Here is a 20,113-nt window from a genome sequence, read left to right as displayed (position 1 = left end):
AAAAGATTTGATATGATATGGTTAAATATTCTATGTTATTATCGAGAATATATGGATAGATATTTACCTATGTTATTATTATCTTGATATGGAATTATTAAGTATTATTGTTATCAAATATTATCAAGATAGTATTAAATAGAGTCTGAATCCTAACAAAGTTTTATTTCTTTATTGACATAGGACTCTACCAGGAAATCTCTTCTATGCATGGACGCTTATCTATAAATAAAGGGATTTCGTGCACAAACAAAGGGACGCTTCAGACGATAATTCCCTGCGCATAAACTGAAGAATTCCATTGAATCTTATTCAAAGATTCTGAAGCAAGATTTTGCAACCTTCGTTGTTTCTTGTCCCCGTGTTACCATTCGTCTTGAAGACATCAGAGACAACACTGTGTGAATAGTGTTGTTCGAAGATTTTTTGTGTTTCTTCAAATTTAGGCTACGGGAGTTGCATGTGATTTGTTTTACTCTGATTTATTTAGGATGCAAGTTTGATTTCTCAACTTGTTGAGAAATTTAGGATTTATTGATTTTTCATAAAATCACTAGTATTGCTTTTTAAGACTGGTCTTACTTTTTCTAGTGATATTTAGTCCTAAGGCACCCGCACGAGTTTTTATACTCGTGCAAAAATTATTTACTTGTGTTTTATTTACGCTTTAATTTTCGCTGCACTATTTTGTCGTTGGTGTTACAATACCAAGTACAACACTGCCTGTTTTCACATAACAAACCACGTACAACGTTACTTTCAACTACAAATAAAAATAAATAAATAAAAATAAAAATCATTATAATTAATTATAAATTTTATTTCATCAATAAATATTAATAGAAACATATTAATAAAATTTTTAATTATTGATTTCATACGTGTAAATTTTATATAAATTAATTAATACAATAGAAATTCACAACTTTCATTAAAAAAATACATATATGTATCACCATAAAAGCAAAAAATAAAATAAAATAAATAAGGCCCGCGGGCCAACCCAGACCCACAGTAGGTTGGCACGTCTTTAGTTGAACTCACTTAAATTGTGTGACGGAACGAACCGAATCGACATGTCTAACCTAAATTGATGGCTCTGTGTATAATGGGGTTTTCATTACCAATATAATAGTTACCGCAGAAGCAATTGCTTTGAAAGAACTAATCAATGAATGTCCCCCTTTAATGGAGAATCGATCATTCTAATTAATCATTGAATGCAATGTAACATTATTATTTATGTTAGTATCTTATCACCCGTATCAAAGTTCCAATTTTAAGATTCGGAGTCTCGATCTTTCAAGGGTCGCTTGGACATTCAAGCGCAAGGATTCTTATTTCCTTTTTTTGAATTGTATTATCATGTTTTTGACTCTGGATTTTAGTATGTAGTTTGAATTAATGGAATACTTTTTCTTTAATATGTGTAATAGTGTATAGGACCAAAACCACTAATTATTCAGTTACTTTTATGTTTTTTGGCATAAGCCAAACAGACGTTGATAAATGTTTGGTCTTGATTAGTGTGCAATAGGATAATTAAAGATAAATTGCAATCAAATGTCCAAGCCCATAAGGCTGAACAATTAACATGGGCTGTGGGCTCAAACCTTATATACAATGTGTAGGGGCCAGCACGAATTAATAATTATTGTTGTGAAAAAGTAAAAATTTATGGTAAAAAGTAAAAACTTCAAAACTCAAAATATATCAAACTTCACACTTTATAATATTTTTCTCTCAACTCAATTGTATTTTTCATCACAAATGAAGACATATTTATAGATCCACATTTGAGATTAGTCCAAAAATAAATACATCATCATCTACATCATCACACACTAATTTTCCACATTTTACAACTCAATATTTAACATTCAATATTCAACATAATATTAATAATAATAATATATTTTTCAACACTCCCCATTGTGATAATGATCGTGATATGATGACTGTCTTCATTACGTGTTTTATACTGCCTCGTTAAAAACCTTACTAGAAAAAACCCAGTGGGATAAAAACCATAGTAAGGGAAAAAGAGTGCAGCCACGTAAACTCCCCCTCATGTTAACATGAGTGATTCTTCACATATTCCGCAGATTGCGCATCCCAATGTTGTATATATGCTTTCTGAATATCATTGTGGGAAGTGCCTTTGTGAAGAGATCTGATGAGTTCTCACTTGATTGAATATAACAGATATCAATACCTTTATTTTTCTCAAGCTCTTGAGTGTAGGCAAAGAACTTTGGGGGTATATGTTTTGTTCTGTCACTTTTGATGTATCCTTCTTTCATTTGAGCAATACATGCAGCATTGTCTTCATACAACGTCACAGGCTTCTTGTCCACTGATAATCCACAAGAAGTTTGGATATGTTGTGTCATTGATTTTAGCCAAACATATTCACGGCTTGCTTCATGTAGCGCAATAATCTCAGCGTGATTTGATGAAGTTGTTACGAGTGATTGTTTCTGTGAACGCCAAGAAATTGCTGTGCCTCCATGAGTAAATCCATATCCGGTTTGGGAACGTGCCTTATGTAGATCAGATAAATATCCAGCATCGGCATAACCAATGATACTTTGATTGGTGTCTTTTGAGTACAAAAGTCCCAAATCTGTCGTTTCTCGTAGATAACGAAATATATGTTTAATTCCGTTTCAGTGCCTCTTTGTTGGATATGAACTGAATCTTGCCAATAAATTTACAGCAAAAGATATATCTGGTCTAGTGTAATTTTCAAGATACATAAGGGCACCAATGGCACTTAGATATGGTACTTCTGGACCAAGAATAACTTCATCATCTTCACATGGACGAAATGGATCCTTTTCTATGTTTAATGATCTTACAACCATTGGAGTACTTAATGGATTTGATTTATCCATATTAAAACGTTTAAGGATCTTTTCTGTATAATTTACCTGGTGAACAAAAATTTCACATTCTTTTTGTTCTATTTGCAAACCCAGACAGTACTTGGTTTTTCCAAGATCCTTCATTTCGAATTCTTTCTTCAAGTACATCATAACCTCTTGAATTTTTTTATTCGTTCCAATGATGTTTAAATCATAAACATATACAACAATAATTACACATCCGGATGTTGTTTTCTTGATGAAAACACAAGGGCATATTGGATCATTTACATATCCCTTTTTCATCAAGTGCTCACTTAGCCGACTATACCATATTCGGCTGGATTGCTTCAACCCATATAATGATCTTTGCAATTTTACAGAATAAAATTCTCTGGGTTTTGAACTTTGTACCTCAGGCATCTTAAATCCTTCAGGGATTTTCATGTATATATCACTATCAAGTAATCCGTATAAGTAAGCCGTAACAACATCCATCAGACACATTTCCAAATTTTCAGACACTGCCAAACTAATCAAATATCGAAACGTAATTGCATTCATAACAGGAGAATACGTTTCTTCATAATCAATTCTAGGTCTTTGAGAAAAACCTTGTGCAACAAGTCTAGCTTTATATCTTACTATTTCATTTTTCTCATTTCGCTTTCGAATAAAAACCCATTTGTATCCAACAGGTTTTACACCTTCAGGTGTGAGGACTATAGGTCCAAAAACATTGCGTTTATTTAGCGAATCCAATTCAACCTGGATGGCATCTTTCCATTTTGCCCAATCATGACGAGTTTTACATTCACCAAAGGATTTTGGTTCATGATCCTCGTTTTCATTTATGATGTCACATGCCACATTATAAGAAAATATCTCATCAATATCTTCTATATCTCTTCGGTTCCATATTTTTCCAGTATTAATATAATTGATAGAGATTTCACGATTCTCGTCAGTTTGTGGTTCTGACAGAACATTTTCATCATCAGGTGTTTTTTCTGGAACACCATTTTCTATTTTATGATCATCGTGTTTCTCTATGCCTTTTCTTTTCCGAGGATTTTTATCCTTGGAACCGACTGGCCTTCCACGCTTCAAGCGTTTTATGACATCATGAGTGTCTTTAATTTGTTTCTTTGGAATTTCAATTCGAGCAGGGGCATTTACATCATGTATATATGATTTTGTTACCCCTTTTGTGTCTGCAAATGCATCTGGCATTTGATTTGCAATTCTTTGCAAGTGCGCAATTTGCTGTACATCTTTCTCACATTGTTTGGTCCTTGGATCCAAATGTAACAATGATAGTACATACCATGTGATTTCTTTTTCGATGTGTTTCTTTTCTCCCCCTAACATTGGAAATATTTCTTCATTAAAATGACCATCAGCAAAACGTGCTGTAAACACATCGCCTGTCTGAGGCTCAAGATATCGAATGATTGATGGGCTATCATAACCGATATAAATACCGATTTTTCTTTGAGGACCCATTTTTTATCGTTGAGGTGGTGCAATAGGCACATACACCATACATCCAAAAATTCTCAAATGAGAAATATTTGGTTCTTTACCAAATGCAAGCTGCAATGGGGAGAATTTATGATATGCACTTGGTCTGATGCGAATTAATGTCGCAGCATGTAAAATTGCATGTCCCCATATAGAAATAAGGAGTTTTGTTCTCATAATCATTGGTCTAGCAATCAGTTGTAGACTTTTAATCAATGATTCAGCTAATCCATTCTGTGTATGAACAGGAGCAACAGGATGTTCAACAGTAATTCCCATTGACATACAATAGTCATTGAAAGTTTGGGAAGTAAATTCTCCAGCATTATCAAGTCTTATTTTCTTGATTGTATAATCGGGAAATTGATTCCGCAATTTTATTATTTGAGCCATTAGTTTTGCAAATGTCACATTCCGAGTTGACAATAAGCATACATGTGACCATCTGCTGGAGGCATCGATCAATACCATAAAATATCGAAATGGTCCACATGGTGGATGAATTGGCCCACAAATATCACCTTGAATACGTTCAAGAAATATGGGTGATTCTGTTTGGATTTTAGCTGGCGATGGTCTTATAATAAGTTTTCTAAGAGAACATGATTTACATTGAAACTTATTATTCTGAAAGATCTTCTGGTCTTTCAATGGATGACCATGCGTATTTTCAATAATTCTTCGCATCATTATTGAACCAGGATGTCCCAATCGATCATGTCAATTGATTAATATTGAAGAACTATTAACCACCATATTTGATTCGATTGGCCTTATATGTGTATAATGCAATCCAGTAGGGAGCATTGATAATTTTTCAACCACGTATTTCTTTCCTGATTTATATGTGTTAAGACACATATATTTCTGATTTCCATCAGTTATCGGCTCAGTATCATATCCATGAGAATATATGTCATTAAAACTCAACAAATTTTTTTTCGATTGTGGTGAATATAAAGCATCATTTATCAGAAATTTTGTACCATTTGGTAACAAAAATTGTGCTTTACCACAACCTTCAATCAAGTCTACAGGACCTGATATTGTATTCACCATTGTTTTTGTTGGTTTTATTTCCAAGAAATATCTTTCATCTCGCAGAATAGTATGCGTTGTACCACTATCCGGTATGCAAATTTCCATGATATTATTTCCATGTTTGCTCATAGCATTTTTCATATCAAACTTCACAAAAATGCAATAAAGAAAAATTAAGTTCAATACAAATGCAAAATATAACATGCTTTATAATACAAGAATGCATGAAAAATACAAATTTGTTACAATCAAGTTCCACCAATCTTTAATCAATGTCTTCAAAATCATTCAAAAAATCTGCAGCATTGAAACTAGTTGAACCAATTAAATGGTCACTATTTTCAACAAAATTGGTCTCTTTTCCTTTCCCCTTTGTCGATTCTTTATAGAGCTTACATAGATGCTCAGGGGTTCGACAAATATGTGACCAATGTCCTGGAGTGCCACATCTATAACAAACACTCTCAGTTCTTTTTGAGTGATTTTCATTTTCACTCGTATTTTCATGTTGCCTTTTTGGTGGGTGGTTCGTGATGTTCTTTTGAGATGAGTTATTAAAGTAACTATCTCGATTATTTTCATATCCACGACTGCGACCATGACCGCGATCATTTTTACGTCCACGTCCACGCCCACGTCCTCGACCTCGTCCACGATCAAAATCTGGTCTATTTTGATTTTGATTTTCATTTTTCATTACGACATTTGCTTCAGGAAATGCCGTTGATCCAGTGGGTCGGGATTGATGATTTCTTATTAACAATTCGTTGTTTTTTTCCGCCACAAGAAGACATGCAATGAGTTCAGAATATCTCGTAAAACCACGCACTCTATGTTGTTGTTGTAAAGTTATATTTGATGTGTGAAAAGTGAAAAATGTTTTCTCAAGCATTTCCATCCCTATGACTTCAAGTCCACAGAATTTTAATTGCGAGACTATTCGATACATCGCAGAATTATAATCACTGACTTTTTTAAAGTATTGGAATCTCAACGTATTCCATTCATCACGGGCGGTCGGGAGTATCACTTCCCTTATATGCTCAAATCTTTCTTTCAACCCTTTCCATAAAATCATTGGGTCTTTTTCTGTGAGATACTCACATTTCAACCCTTCATCAAGATGTCGGCGTAAGAAAATCATTTCCTTTGCTTTATCTTGTGAGGTTGATATATTAATTTCTTTGATGGTATCACTTAGACCCAATGACTCAAGATGCATCTCAACATCAAGAGTCCATGACATATAATTTTTTTTAGTGATATCGAGTGCAACGAATTCAAGCTTTGCCAAGTTTGACATGGTGGTACTAGAAAAATAATAATGCATTTTATTAGTTAATTTCCATTAATATGATAATACAAAATAATGGAAAAATAAAAATTACAAGTGCGTATACAAATAGATAAAAAGTATGTGGTGGAAAATTGTTGGTGAGTACAAGACTCGTGAGCATGATGATCATAATCGTTATGAAAAATAGCCTTATAAATGCCATCATCTCCATCTTCGAAAAATCGAGTAAAAATATTTTGAGAGAAAGAGTGAATTTTGTTGTGATTGAAAATAAGTTTGAGTGAACATATTTATGGGCCAAAAACTAGCCGTTTGTGACCGTTGAGGGTAAAGAAAAAATCGAGTATATGTTGAATAAAAATTCGTGATAATGATGCAATGCATATAATGATAATCATAATTAAATAATTATGTATATCATATCACATTATTATAAGGTCAGTGTCGTAGATAACATTTTATATAATATTGTGAAATTATACCAATATAGTTAGTATAAAGTCAGGTATAGTATATCATATCACATTATTATAAGATCGGTGTCATAGACAACCTTTTATATAATAACATGAAATTATACAAATATGATTATATTGTTTAAGAACCTTAGAATCTTTTATACTTGTCGTATCCCTTACCGGGAGTGTGGGATGTCGTCTTAACATCCTTCCAGGATTTATAACAAGTTTTGAAAAAAACTTATTTTTTTTTCATAACATGACATTATATATTAATATATACACAATAAAAATATATAAACAGTAAAATAAAAATTCTTACTTGTTGAATATTATGTCTTTTTTGTTCTTTTAATTTTTTCGATTAATGCTGATGAGGCCTTAGCCAGCTGAGGCCTAAGCCATTTAATCTCAGGTTCAAATTTCGTTGTTTGCGGTTAGATTTTTTGATTTATTTAGGTAGATTTAATATTCGAGTCAATGCTCAAACTCCGTCGGTTGTACTCTGATTCCATATTGTAATTGTACTCTAAAAAAAATTCTTTCGATTAATTATTTATTCTAATTTCCATCTCTATGTTTAGATAAAAGCTTATCTAAAATTTATTTTGTTTTTAAAAATACAAAAAATAAATAAAAATAAAAATATATAAACGTTTAATTAGATATAATATAAATTTTAAAAATAATTTTGGAAATTAAATTTAAAACTCGTGACTTTTAGATAAAACTACGAAACGGACATGATATTAATCAAACCACTTGACAAAAATACACTTCACTAGTTCCTTACATCACAACTACTGGGCCATGGCACTATTTAATATTTTAGGCCCAACAAATAACAAGTATTGGGCCTCCACATTCGTAAACCGAGTCAACCGACACTGTGGCCCTCTGACATTGACCTAATAAAAAACTGAAAGATCTCATTTCACACACAGATTGGCTAGCTACAATCTGGTTGATAATAAATTTTATTTCACTTTCAAAAAAAAAAAAATTATTTCGTGTTAAAAAAAAAGTTCTCGATCTCTCTTTTGTTGGGATCTAGTATCAAATGAATTATAAGTTATCGATTACATATAATATATTTCATTGTACAAGAATGAGGAAGAAGAACACTACTGCTAAATAATAAATATAATGTGATGGTAAATTTTTTTTTTATCGCATCTAAATTTTATTTACTCTCTAAGAGAATGAAACAAACACATATAGGTTGTGAGGGGTTTTTTTATATTTAATTTTTTTTAAAACATTAATTGGAAAAATAAGTTGAAATATAGGCATTTACAAATATACTGCAAAACCTCCTACGAAGAGCGGACGTTGGACGCATGGCAAGCCCCCATCTGCAATTTTTTTTATTTTTTAATTAATTATGTAATTAATAATATTTTATAAAATTATTATTTATTTAGTGTATTAGTATGATAATTTTTTCTCAAAAAAATAAATTTTAATTTTCAAATTTTATGATCATGTTTAAATTTTTTTTAAAAAAAACAAAACAAAAAATTTACATTTAAAAATTAGATTGATTAAATAAATATATTTTGATTAGATATATTTATAAAAACATTAGTTAACCTAAATAACATATTTTCATAAAATGTATTTTATATTATATTTTTTAAATATAATTTTATTTTTAACTTAAATTTTAGTTAGCATAGTCATATATTTATTTTAATTAGTTTGGATTTGTGGAGGTTTTTCGGTTTGTAGATAAACCTAAAAAAGTTAATTCAGAACTATTCTAACCAAATTGATGCAAAAATGCTATAAGAAAATTTATCAACCAAACTCGAGCCAAAACAAAATCATATCGAAAATTGTAAACTCGAACCGCCCGAATATATTCGAATAGATTAAGTCAAATAAGAACCCTTGTGCTATTAAGAGCAAGTGGTAGCGATGTACTCGTTTAAGTGATAAATTCGAATTGATAACACTAGTCATGGATAGCACAAGGGTTTTTATTTGACTTCTCACGTTAATCAAAACTTAGAAATTAAATTTGTTAAATTTTTCGAAGGAATTGAGTTCGGTTCATAAATTTTCTAATAGCATTTTTGCATCAATTTGGCTGAATAGATCTGAATTAACTCTTCTAAATTTATTCACAAAACAGAGAAACCTCCACAAATCCAAACAAATTAAAATAAATACACTAGTAGAATTTATGCCTTTTACTTCGCATATTAATTGAAGTCGTAGATAGATAAGTACCGAAGTAGATGCACGTGAAGTAATAGGTACCATTTTACTTCGCTTAATAACCGAAGTATTAGGCATGAAATTACCGAAGTAATAGGGTACCATTTTACTTCGCTTAATATTGGACCGGTTCTGAAGTAAAAGCATGCCTTTTACTTCAGCATTTACATTATGTGACGAAGTAATATAACATCTATAACTTCGCCATTTACGTTGACTGACGAATTAAATGCGCGTATTTTACTTCGACAGTTTTCTTAAGTGACGAAGTAATAGAACATATATGACTTCCGTTGATTCATTAAACGACGAAGTAATAGAACATATATGACTTCGGTATTTACATTGAGTGATGAAGTAAATGCTCTATTTAACTTCAAATGTTATGTAACTTGGCGAAGTAAAAACATGCCCTTACTGCAGCAGTTTCATTAATTGACGAAGTAATAAAGTACATATGGCTTCGGCTTTTACATTGATTGATGAAGTAAAAATATATGTATCACTAAATCAACATTAAACAATTTTAATTAGATACAATAACACCATTAATATATATATATATATATATATATATATATATATCTGAAACGTAAAATACACTAATTAGATTGATAAATTATCCATCCAAAAGTATACAAATCAAGACAAATGCAAACTATTTTTTCTTGAATTTTGTAGATGGAGATCATACAGACACACACACATATATATTCTAAATGTTAGCAATAAAATCATCTCCTCTCCCAATTTTCATAATTAAAAATCAGTATACTTGGTCACAATACCTTTTTCTTTGGAAAAATTACCAACTCTTTAGGCCAACCAACAATGGCTCCAATTGCATCAGTAACGATTGTTGGTCCAGACTTAATTGGGATTGGAAGCATTGCTGTTTCATCTAACACAACATCAACAGACACCTTGAAGTTCTCTTCCCCAAGTGGAACATTGTGAATCATGACATTTGGGCCTCCCTCTGATATTACTGTGCCATACGCCACCACATTTTCACATTTTTTGACGGCAAGGTGGCATTTTTTACCCTTTAAGAACAATAAATTATTATATATACATATGTAAAATGTGATTAAAAAAATCAAATTTCTCGTGAAACATATGAATATCGAACCTTCATGTCAGGAGGGCCGCATTCATAAAAATCTTCCAAATCCTTTGACAACTTTGGGTCCATATCCTTCGATTGTTTTTGCTTTGGACATTGAATTTCTGAGGACTTGTTTGATGCTACAATCTCAGAACTTCGATCATTGATGATTGGCAAAACACTAGCAAGTTGAGCCTTCAACTTCTCTAATTCAGCCTTCAAAAGTCTAGTCTCCTCCAATTGTTCATTGATGTTTCCCGTCGTAGTTTTCTGGAATGATTCCCTCTTTTTTCTTGGAGTCTTAAAAAAAAACGTGAGGTTTTACAAATCCTCCCACACCTTGAACCCTTCCATGGTGTTCCTGACTTCCTAAGACAGTGGTTAAAACATCATTCATTCCAGAAACCTTGAATTCTCCTTTTTCCTTTTTCTCCAATAAGTCATCCTACAAATGAGACATAAAAAATCAATCGAAAAAATTTAATATATCTAGGGAATATGGTGATTGATAAAACTAAACATTTACAATTTTTTCAGCAACTTCTGATGTGTCCGGACTCGTAATGATTCCAGATTTGTCTTCACGAGCTTTACGCCAAAGAATCGATCTATCAACTTCTTCGTCTTCAGCAATTATGTTTTTCTCCCTCTACAATCCCAAAATTTTCATCTTACGAACATTAATTACTTTCTGAAAATGAAAAATAGAATGATGCATAGCTTACCAGTTCAGCCTCCAATCCGATGTAACCCTTACGAGACATTTTGTGGTGATATCTATAGTGCATTGTTCGTTCTTGTTGGGGAACTGCTTTCTAGCTTCGTATGCAATATGTACAGCTCGCATAACTCCCCAGCAAAATCCATAGGTTTCAGCAAGCTTCACAGTAACATTCCCCCAGCTGTACTTGTACCCATTCTCCTTCAATTTTTTTTACGATGTCGCCTGAAATGATACTCCAAAAGCAGGAATCAATACGAAGTCTATGAAAATTAACCAATTGAGCTGAAGCAATCAGAAAAATACTAATTTTATTTAAAAAAACATTTTCTACTATCTTTCATCAGAAAGAGTAAAGAGCACAATTACTAAACTCGTTGACAATTGTATTGATAGCAGTTAGAGACTGGTCCTTTGGGCAGAAGCCGCCAACAATATCACCAAAATTAATCACAAACATTACTAGAATTTCTGCATTTTACTTCGCATATTAACTGAAGTTGTAGGTAGATAAGTAGCGAAGTAGATGCACGTGAAGTAATAGGGTACTGTTTTACTTCGCTTAATAACCGAAGTCTAAGCCATGAAATTACCGAAGTCTTTGATCGATTCACGGAGTCAAAAACGGTTCATGATTGGACCGGTTACGAAGTAAAAGCATGAATTTTACTTCGGCATTTTTATTATGTGACGAAGTAATATAATATCTGTGACTTCGACATTTACGTTGACTGGCGAAGTAAATACATGTCTTTTACTTCCGCCGTTTCATTAAGTAACGAAGTAATAGAAAATATACGACTTCGTTATTTACATTGACTGAGGAAGTAAAATCATGTCTTTAACTTTGACATTTTCATTATGTGACGAAGTAAATGTTCTATTTAACTTCACATATTATGCAATTTGATGAAGTAAAAACATGCCCATTACTTCATCAGTTTCGTTACCTGTCGAAGTAATAAAATATATATGGCTTCAGCTTTTACATTGACAGATAAAGTAAAAATATATGTTTCAATAAATCAAAATGAAACAATTTTAATTAGATACAGGAACACCACAATATATATATTTCTGAAACATAAAATATAATAAATAGATTGATAAATTATCCATCCAAAAACTACGAACATCCGTAAATCCACAAGTACATCCGTAAATCTACAATTATGCATCCACGAATCCACGAGTATTTCCACAAAAGTAAAGTGTTCTAACAAGTATATCCAATAATTCACTAAGAAAAAACGCAGATTTTTCCCAACGTGCATGACCAATTTAGGCACCTACATATGAGTAGACGAATTCATTCCATTTACTTCTAACTTCATCAAATTGAGCTTGGTTGTAATATTGCTTCGTGATGGATCCTGAAATTGAAATGTAAAAAATAAAATAGATCAAATTGAAATTCAAGATCGAGGATACATATTTTTCGGTTCACAAATAAGGGTAACAACGACATATGCGGGTACTGATCACATGTCGTTGCAATAGCTGATTAAATTAAAACATTACCAAATTGAAAACACGCTCTATCAAGGATACATATATATTTAAATTTCCACAAATAAGTCCAATAGCTAGCTAAATCCAAGGGAAAACAATGACACTCAGTTGATGTTAGCAATGCAGTGAACCATAGCTTGTCCAACAAAATCAAATGTTAGTTCACTAGAACGTCCATTACTGGAAAAAGCTAAAGAGACCATATTTTATTCATTAAATTCCTTGGCATCGGCGACATCAATGATCACAAGCATGAAAGTTTTGCTTCAAAAATACCATTGACCCAACCAAACTAGAAACTTATATCACCAAACATCATAGAGCAGTCGCACAAAATACCATTGACCCCAACCAAACTAGAAACTTAAATCACCAACATCATAGAGCAGTTGCAAGTAATCTCAGACAGTTTTAATTCCAACATTTATCAGCATGAAAGAATGCTCTTGTTCGTATGAGAAAATATGATATAAACCAACGAGCAAGTACAATATGTCAATATCTCTGAAAAAGAGTTGATTAAGAAATAAAACCCTATCACCCCTAACAGTGCTAAGACAAAAAGTTTGGCTATGAAATAATTTATTTGAAAGCAAGAACAGAAGCCTACCAAAAATGCCAACTTCAGATTCATTTCTGAGCAACTAAGAAGCAAATAAGGATGTAACCAGATTTTCACATAAACCAAAGCATAAAATGAAAATGAAACTCACCATCTTCTCCAACTGTATATTTTCACATTCAACTATCTCTTTCATATACTTCATCACACAAAATCGACATTCAACATAACCACTTTGTTTTAGATTACCCTAAAATGAAATAAAAAATATTGCAACAATCACAATCCAAATAACAAGTTTTGAACTCAAAAAAATTGAATTAGGTAAGAACAAAAGAGTAAAGCTCTCAAATATAAGAAAATGGTCGTTCGATTTATTTTGAACAAATTGCAGAATAGACATGCACAATATTTGGTCAAGTCCATTTGTCTCACAAAACGTAACATTACACACTGAAAAAAGATGTATTCAAATTAAATCAGAAGGGAACACAACTCACATAAACATAAAGTACCTAGTTCTTCAACCTCCCATCCAGCAGGTCCAACACCAGGAACTCCTAGAGCATTTTCAGTTTGTTGTGTTTTAGAACAGAACTTTTTTTTAAGATTTTCAAATTCATCGTACATCTCACCATCATCCTGATATCATGGAAAGCAATTTGATTAATAGCCTCGATCCCATACCCCTGAATATCTAGGAGAAAGTTTTCACTACATCTTCAGCCACTCGTCGGCGCCGTTTGGTCTTTTATATTTCAATACAAGCAATCAATTATATATTCATCTCTATAACAAGATAATTCGACAAGAAATTTCGGAGTTTACTGTTAAAACCCTATTGCTTCAATATCAGAAAACCCATGTAGTGGTATAAAATTACAGAAGAACAAAAAGCAGACAGCCAAAAGGCTAAAAACATAATACATATACCTCACACACCCCTCGCTATGTCCAGGTTTGTTAGTGTCGCAGATGAAACATTTTAGGCGCTTTGCCCAATTAATGTTTCCACACCTGAAGAAAACAGGCACAAAGTTAATACTTTCAGTGTGCAAGAAAACATGCATGCCAACACATAAAACACAGAAAGAACCATCTTACTGCGAGAGTCAAAATTAGTTATTAGCCAAATCTTGTAGGCAATAATCCATTGCAGTACAAAATCTAACACTTGAATAATTCTCAACAACAACAGAATCTGGAATCTATACTAATGTCGAATAAAAAACAAACACTTAATTTATACATAAAAGAAAAGGAAATAACCAACAACCATCACAAGATTTCTAATCCTCCAGATGAAAATGATTACTTGCATGTTTGATCTAAGTTTCTGCAGAAGCTGAGAAAGAAGCCTGTGTGGTCTGCCGAATTGGACTTTTATAGACAGTACATGCAACAAGGTCAAAACCGAATTCCAGATTCGTCAGCCGATAGTGTAAAAATCATATTTAATTCATTTCTCATTCAAAACTAGTTCTATAAATTGGAAATGAAAGCTACTGATTTTGCTACATTTCATCTTCTTAAAGACTTTCCAAATAAAATCATCTAATAGGCTTGAATATATCTGCAAGTACACACCTAAAACTCGGATATTCTATTTTCCGCAGATTGGAGCAAGTTCAGTAGAAAATTCATATAAAATTCATTTTACATCCGAATGAGTTATAACTGGTGGCATATCAAAGAAAACACAATTATCTACAAGTTTCATGTGAATTTCAACCTCGAAATATGCCCTGAACAATACCAGATTTCGAAATGACAGCAGGTGCAAGAAATTATTCTTCATATAGTGCAGTTTCAAAAAAATGGGCATATCCCTTTAAATTTTAATGAAATGACATGTTTTCAGTGCCAAATCAAAGACAACACAGAGCACTACAAGTTTTCTTCATAATGCAGATTCAAAATTTGTACTATTCATTTTCATTCAACTCAATTTCTAAGCTACACACGCGTTAAACCTACTGTCAAAGCATGAGAGCAAACAGATGGAGACATGACAAAAAGAGACTTGGTGGTGTTATTGTAAAATTACTTCAGTAATGTATTTAAAAGGAAAATTCAAACTTTAGAATGAAAAACTTGAACTCGATTATTGAAAGAAAATGAAATACAATCAACATTTGATTTATTTACACTATGATGTATACACTTCAAAAAAACGATTGCTAATGAACTATAGGCAAAAGAGGAAAAAATGCTATGGATGAAGGGTGAAAATTCTCTCTATCAAATAAAAGAAACGTTTTGAATAAAACTCAGACTTGGGACTCCAAAAGCAAAAGGTCTCAACATTCTTCTAATCATAAGATTACATCATAAATATTGGTTAACTGTATCTAATCATAAAAAACATGCTACTCTACCATTATTTTAGGTATAAAGAAGTTCCAGAAATAATCTTTCAGCCGCTGAAATAATTCTTCTACTTAAGACTGAAGAAAAAGCTACATTTGCCTACTGTGAATGACTAAGTAGAAGCAGACACATATAATGCCTAAGATTACAACAATCATGAATGATTTCCACTTCAAATACTAGTTACTACGACTTTCCAACCATTTAAGATGCTACATAAAAAATTAACAAAATAATATATACAAATTTCTGTAATAAAGTCTAAAATATTATTTAGAGAATGGATATTTAAATTACGGGCTCTTGAGAAATGAAATTAAAAAACTTCTTGCCAATACTTCATGAAAATATGTTGACGAAAAATAATATGTTTAAACTTCATGACAATTTCAGACGGCAAAAAATCTGTTTCAGATTTAAGTAAGCTAAGAACAAATTTTATACATAATTATGAACTAATTTAATTTTAAAAAGTATAATATCTATTTAATACTTACTCTACAAATTTTAAATATTTACCAAACACAATAAATTTTACAATTAAAACCTCATGAACGATTGCAACCATTAGTTTCACCAATTTCGCATATGATTAAAGAAAATCACAATAAAAAGACATCACATGGAATTTTTAAATAAGACACTCAAGTAATTGAGACTACTGAATTCATTTTTAATAGACACATGATAAATTCAAAAACTTGAATCAGAAACTTTATTTGCAGGAAGGAAAGAATGATCTTGATGGCAGTGCCCAATAGGCATAATGTGAACAAAACACTTGCAAGGGAATTACAAAAACTGGATAAGAGCGCAAGAATTCTGGGATAAAGAAAAAGCAGGCGTGAATCCATTATGAAAAAGGCCAGCAAAACGGTAGATTGGTAGCAGAGCATACATATTTGTAGTTTTCTGGATCGAACAACAAGAACAAAACATCTTCAGAAACACGTAAAACACAAATAAAAAGGGAAAATCTGAATTCATGTAAAAAAAAAAAACAGGAACCCGAATTCACGTAAAAAAAAAAGGAAAACATCTTCCAAAACGCCGAAAAACCCAAATTGATACCAAAACAGAAGGATTCAGACCTTGGGCTTTCGAATTACGGCGTTGGCGAGCGATTCACGACGGTGGTGGATGGCTGGAGATGCAAATCGGCGGCCTCTTGGTTGAAGGAGAAAGGGGATCGCGAGCAGATGGGTGATGGATTTCTTTTTTTACGAAGTGTTAAAAGTGAAAGAAAGTTACTTATAACATCCCGGTTCAAGAAAGGGATCTGATTCATCTTTTTACTTCAACACTTATAATTAAAATTTTTATTTTTTTACTTTTTACTTTGGCAAAAATAAAATGCCGAAGTAAAATGCTACAAAAAATTATTAGTGAAGCCCGGGTTTTTAAAGTACCGAAGTAAAATGTGCAATTTTACCTCGCCGGTGTTATTACCGAAGTTGATTGTTACTTTTTACTTCGTAATTACTAATTACCGAAGTAAAAAGTGCCGAAGTAAAAGATAGAAATTCTACTAGTGAAACTTCAGCTGTTGTTCATTCCATTGTTTGTTGCTCTTTGCAAAACAAGCAAGCTATGCCTGTAATAGTGTGGAACGCCAAGGAATGAGCGGCCATCAGGTATTTCAGCATACTGGACATATGATATCACCCCGAAGGAAACCAAAGGTTGCCTCCCTTGAGAGCTAACTACTCCATTAGCATAACCCATTGAGCAACAAGAAAAGAATCCTGGACTATTTAAAATGAAAGTGGTGAAACCATCACCATGAACAAGGACCTGGAATTCCATATTTTGCCCAAACACTCTCTTTCTCTCAGATTTGGCAAAATAAAATAAGACGAGCAAACAAGAACTTTACAATAGTTTACTGATATATAGCACCATTTCGATTAGTAAAAAGTAAATATACAATTGTACGAACAAGAGTATCCACAGCCCGAGAACCAATCACAGTTTGTAAAGGAATATCCCTACCCGGAAATCGCCTGACAAACTTAGCAATAAAATCATGTGAAGCTTGGTGTGTTACCTCTATTATGCAAGTTCCACAACTTCCAGCACCTCCACTGTTAATCACTTTACCCTATCCAAATCAAACAAAGTGCAAGTTTTTAATGGAGGAAGATACAAAAATTATGAAAAATAAAAAGGGTGAAATTGTTAAGAATTCGAGCATCTGGAAGATAAAAATCATTTTGTACCCCTAAATTTTTTTGTAAAGAGTGCAACATTGCAATAAAAATTAATGCATATCCATATTTATCATATTCGTTGGATTAAAATTATCATGCGAATTTGATCCAACTATTGTATAAATTATGTTGAATATGAAATAGAATCAATTGGTAACCATTTAATTATCAATCAAAAAATATTAAATAATAAAAAAAAGAAAACATTGTCGCATGACACATAATTTAACATCAAGCAAATCAACCAAACTCCTATCGTGCAAGTTTATTATTTCAAAAATAACTTCTTGTCTTTACCTCTTCTCATTTATTTAACATTCATTCATAAAAGATAACTTATTTGTAGAAAAATCAGTATATATGCCAGCAAAAAATATATCAGCCAACGTTTTCTCCACAAAAAAGTTCAAGTACTTGCTCAAGCTCATGTATCTGCTCCAAAGCACGCTCATTTTCATCCGCATCACCCGAATTCAATCTCTTCTTTTTCTTCGATATTTGACTCTTGATACTCATTATCTGCAGTCGTCACGCAAAAATTCACCATCAAAATACACTGATACAATCATAAAAACATTGAGAAAACAAGCTTAAGATACACATACATTTACAAAAATTAAAATATAGAAAAAAGAACCTTTCTATGAGGCCATCGTGATAAGCCTTCCTACGGTATATCTTTTTTTATGGCGGATGTTCATACATTCATTTCCTTAGATGTCACACTGATAGGAAGATGGAAGTACTCTGTCAAATCCTTCAGTTTCAATTTCCCTTCCCTTTCCCTCTAATCTACTCATGTTTTACCATTGTGAAAATAATTAGAACACAATACTAAAGAATAAAATGTACGGAGGAAGAACGAAAACGCACACTTTCTTGGACAATATCATACAATCCTGTGCAGAAATGTGACTCTTAGTTAATCTTACTATGCTTCCCTCCCCGACTGGTTTGTTTAAACTGTCCTTTGTGTTCGTATCTGTGATTGCTGCATCCAAAAACAAGAACACCAACAGTACTAGATCATCTTAGGAACAATATGTCTCGCATTTTTCTCCCTGAATCTCCACAAAACAGATACGAATAATGTTCCATACCTTGGAAAAGGCCAGGATCTTAGTTGCCATATCCATAAAGCACATCCCAGCAGCACTAAGTATGCTAATAATGAATCGGAAATAGAAGTAAAATAGATAGAAATTGTAACACATCACATGTTATGAAGTGCTGATAAATTCTTGTAAACCACCCCACAATCACAAGTGACTAAAATATTTAGAGATTTTATTCAAAAATATTAACTTGAAAGTAACAATGATAACAAAATCAAAATTTTACTTCATGAATTTTGCACCTTTGGATGCAAGAGTCATCATTCACGTAGCCTTTATTCACACATAGACAAGCAAACACCAAGAAGAAAAAAAAATAAGAAATAACTCAAAATTCCCGAATTTAGTATACTCAGTAAAAAGATAAATTTGTTCAAAATTCCCAAATTCAATATCACGAGGATCAAAACCATCAAAATCACCAGAAAAGACCAGATTGCAGCTGGTTCAATTGGAAAACATTGGGCATGACTCAGATATATTCTAAGCTTTGAATTACAGCTGCACAACGATAAAAACCAGAAATCGGAGTGAAATCACCAGAAGAAACAAAGAAGAACAGCGCACAGCTTCACTCACGATCGACTATGGTTCCGACCAAAATTTGGATCTCGATTCGTCCATTACAAGCCACAATCGGGGTAAACAAGGTATAAGATGGGTAAAGGGTGGTTGGGCTATCTGTCTCCGAACTTGTGCAGACGGAATTGATGACAAAAACGAGCGGGGAAGAAGCCGACGGGAATGGCTAGGGTTGAAGAAGAAAGGGCATCGCGCGGTGGATTTTTTTACGGTACGAGTGAGAAAAAATTTGAAGAAAATGAAGGTGAAAGGCAGAAGTCCAGCTTTCGGACATATTTTTACTTCGCATTTTTAAATTTAATTTTTCTTTTTACCATTTTACTTCATTAAATATAATATGCCGAAGTAAAATGTTAATCAAAATTATTAGTGAAGCCCGGGTTTTATAAACTCTGAAGTAAAATGTGTGTGTTTACTTCGCCAATATTATTACCGAAGTTGATTGTTACATATTACTTCGTAATCAATAAATGCTGAAGTAAAAATTGGCGAAGTAAAAACCCACAATTCTACTAGTGATATA

General features: G+C 32.4%; 1 protein-coding gene across 5 annotated transcripts; it reads right to left on the bottom strand.

The window, feature by feature from the left end:
- Positions 1 to 9,996: 9,996 nt before the first annotated feature.
- On the bottom strand, positions 9,997 to 19,863 carry LOC140870765 (uncharacterized). Of its 5 annotated transcripts, none has more exons than XR_012147560.1 (10): positions 19,588 to 19,857; positions 18,994 to 19,057; positions 18,767 to 18,884; positions 18,531 to 18,680; positions 18,308 to 18,412; positions 17,731 to 17,784; positions 11,244 to 11,464; positions 11,045 to 11,167; positions 10,543 to 10,963; positions 9,997 to 10,456 (listed from the first exon to the last, which is right to left on the bottom strand). XR_012147560.1 is itself a non-coding variant. In XM_073273185.1 (10 exons), exons 7-9 carry the CDS (start codon positions 11,304 to 11,306, stop codon positions 10,820 to 10,822), a joined length of 330 nt encoding a protein of 109 aa, XP_073129286.1. In that variant the 5' UTR covers positions 11,307 to 11,464; positions 17,731 to 17,784; positions 18,308 to 18,412; positions 18,531 to 18,685; positions 18,767 to 18,884; positions 18,994 to 19,057; positions 19,588 to 19,853; the 3' UTR covers positions 9,997 to 10,456; positions 10,543 to 10,819. The 5 variants fall into 5 exon arrangements, 1 of the variants encoding a protein (XP_073129286.1); XR_012147548.1 differs by having other exon boundaries at positions 18,312 to 18,412; positions 18,531 to 18,685; positions 19,588 to 19,856; XM_073273185.1 differs by having other exon boundaries at positions 18,531 to 18,685; positions 19,588 to 19,853.
- Between the last annotated feature and the right edge of the window lie 250 nt (positions 19,864 to 20,113).

Source organism: Henckelia pumila, chromosome 1 (genome assembly GCF_033568475.1).
Source record: "Henckelia pumila isolate YLH828 chromosome 1, ASM3356847v2, whole genome shotgun sequence".
Taxonomy (NCBI): domain Eukaryota; kingdom Viridiplantae; phylum Streptophyta; class Magnoliopsida; order Lamiales; family Gesneriaceae; genus Henckelia; species Henckelia pumila.
The sequence above is the reverse complement of the archived record's forward strand: the minus strand, read 5'-3'. Positions and strand labels throughout refer to the sequence as shown.

Coding starts and splice junctions, on each gene's coding strand:
- LOC140870765 (XM_073273185.1), bottom strand. CDS start 11,306: ATGCACTATAGATATCACCACAAAATGTCTCGTAAGGGTTACATCGGA. Junction 11,168..11,243: donor TCGGATTGGAGGCTGAACTG/GTAAGCTATGCA, acceptor TTGGGATTGTAG/AGGGAGAAAAACATAATTGC. Junction 10,964..11,044: donor CAGAAGTTGCTGAAAAAATT/GTAAATGTTTAG, acceptor TCTCATTTGTAG/GATGACTTATTGGAGAAAAA.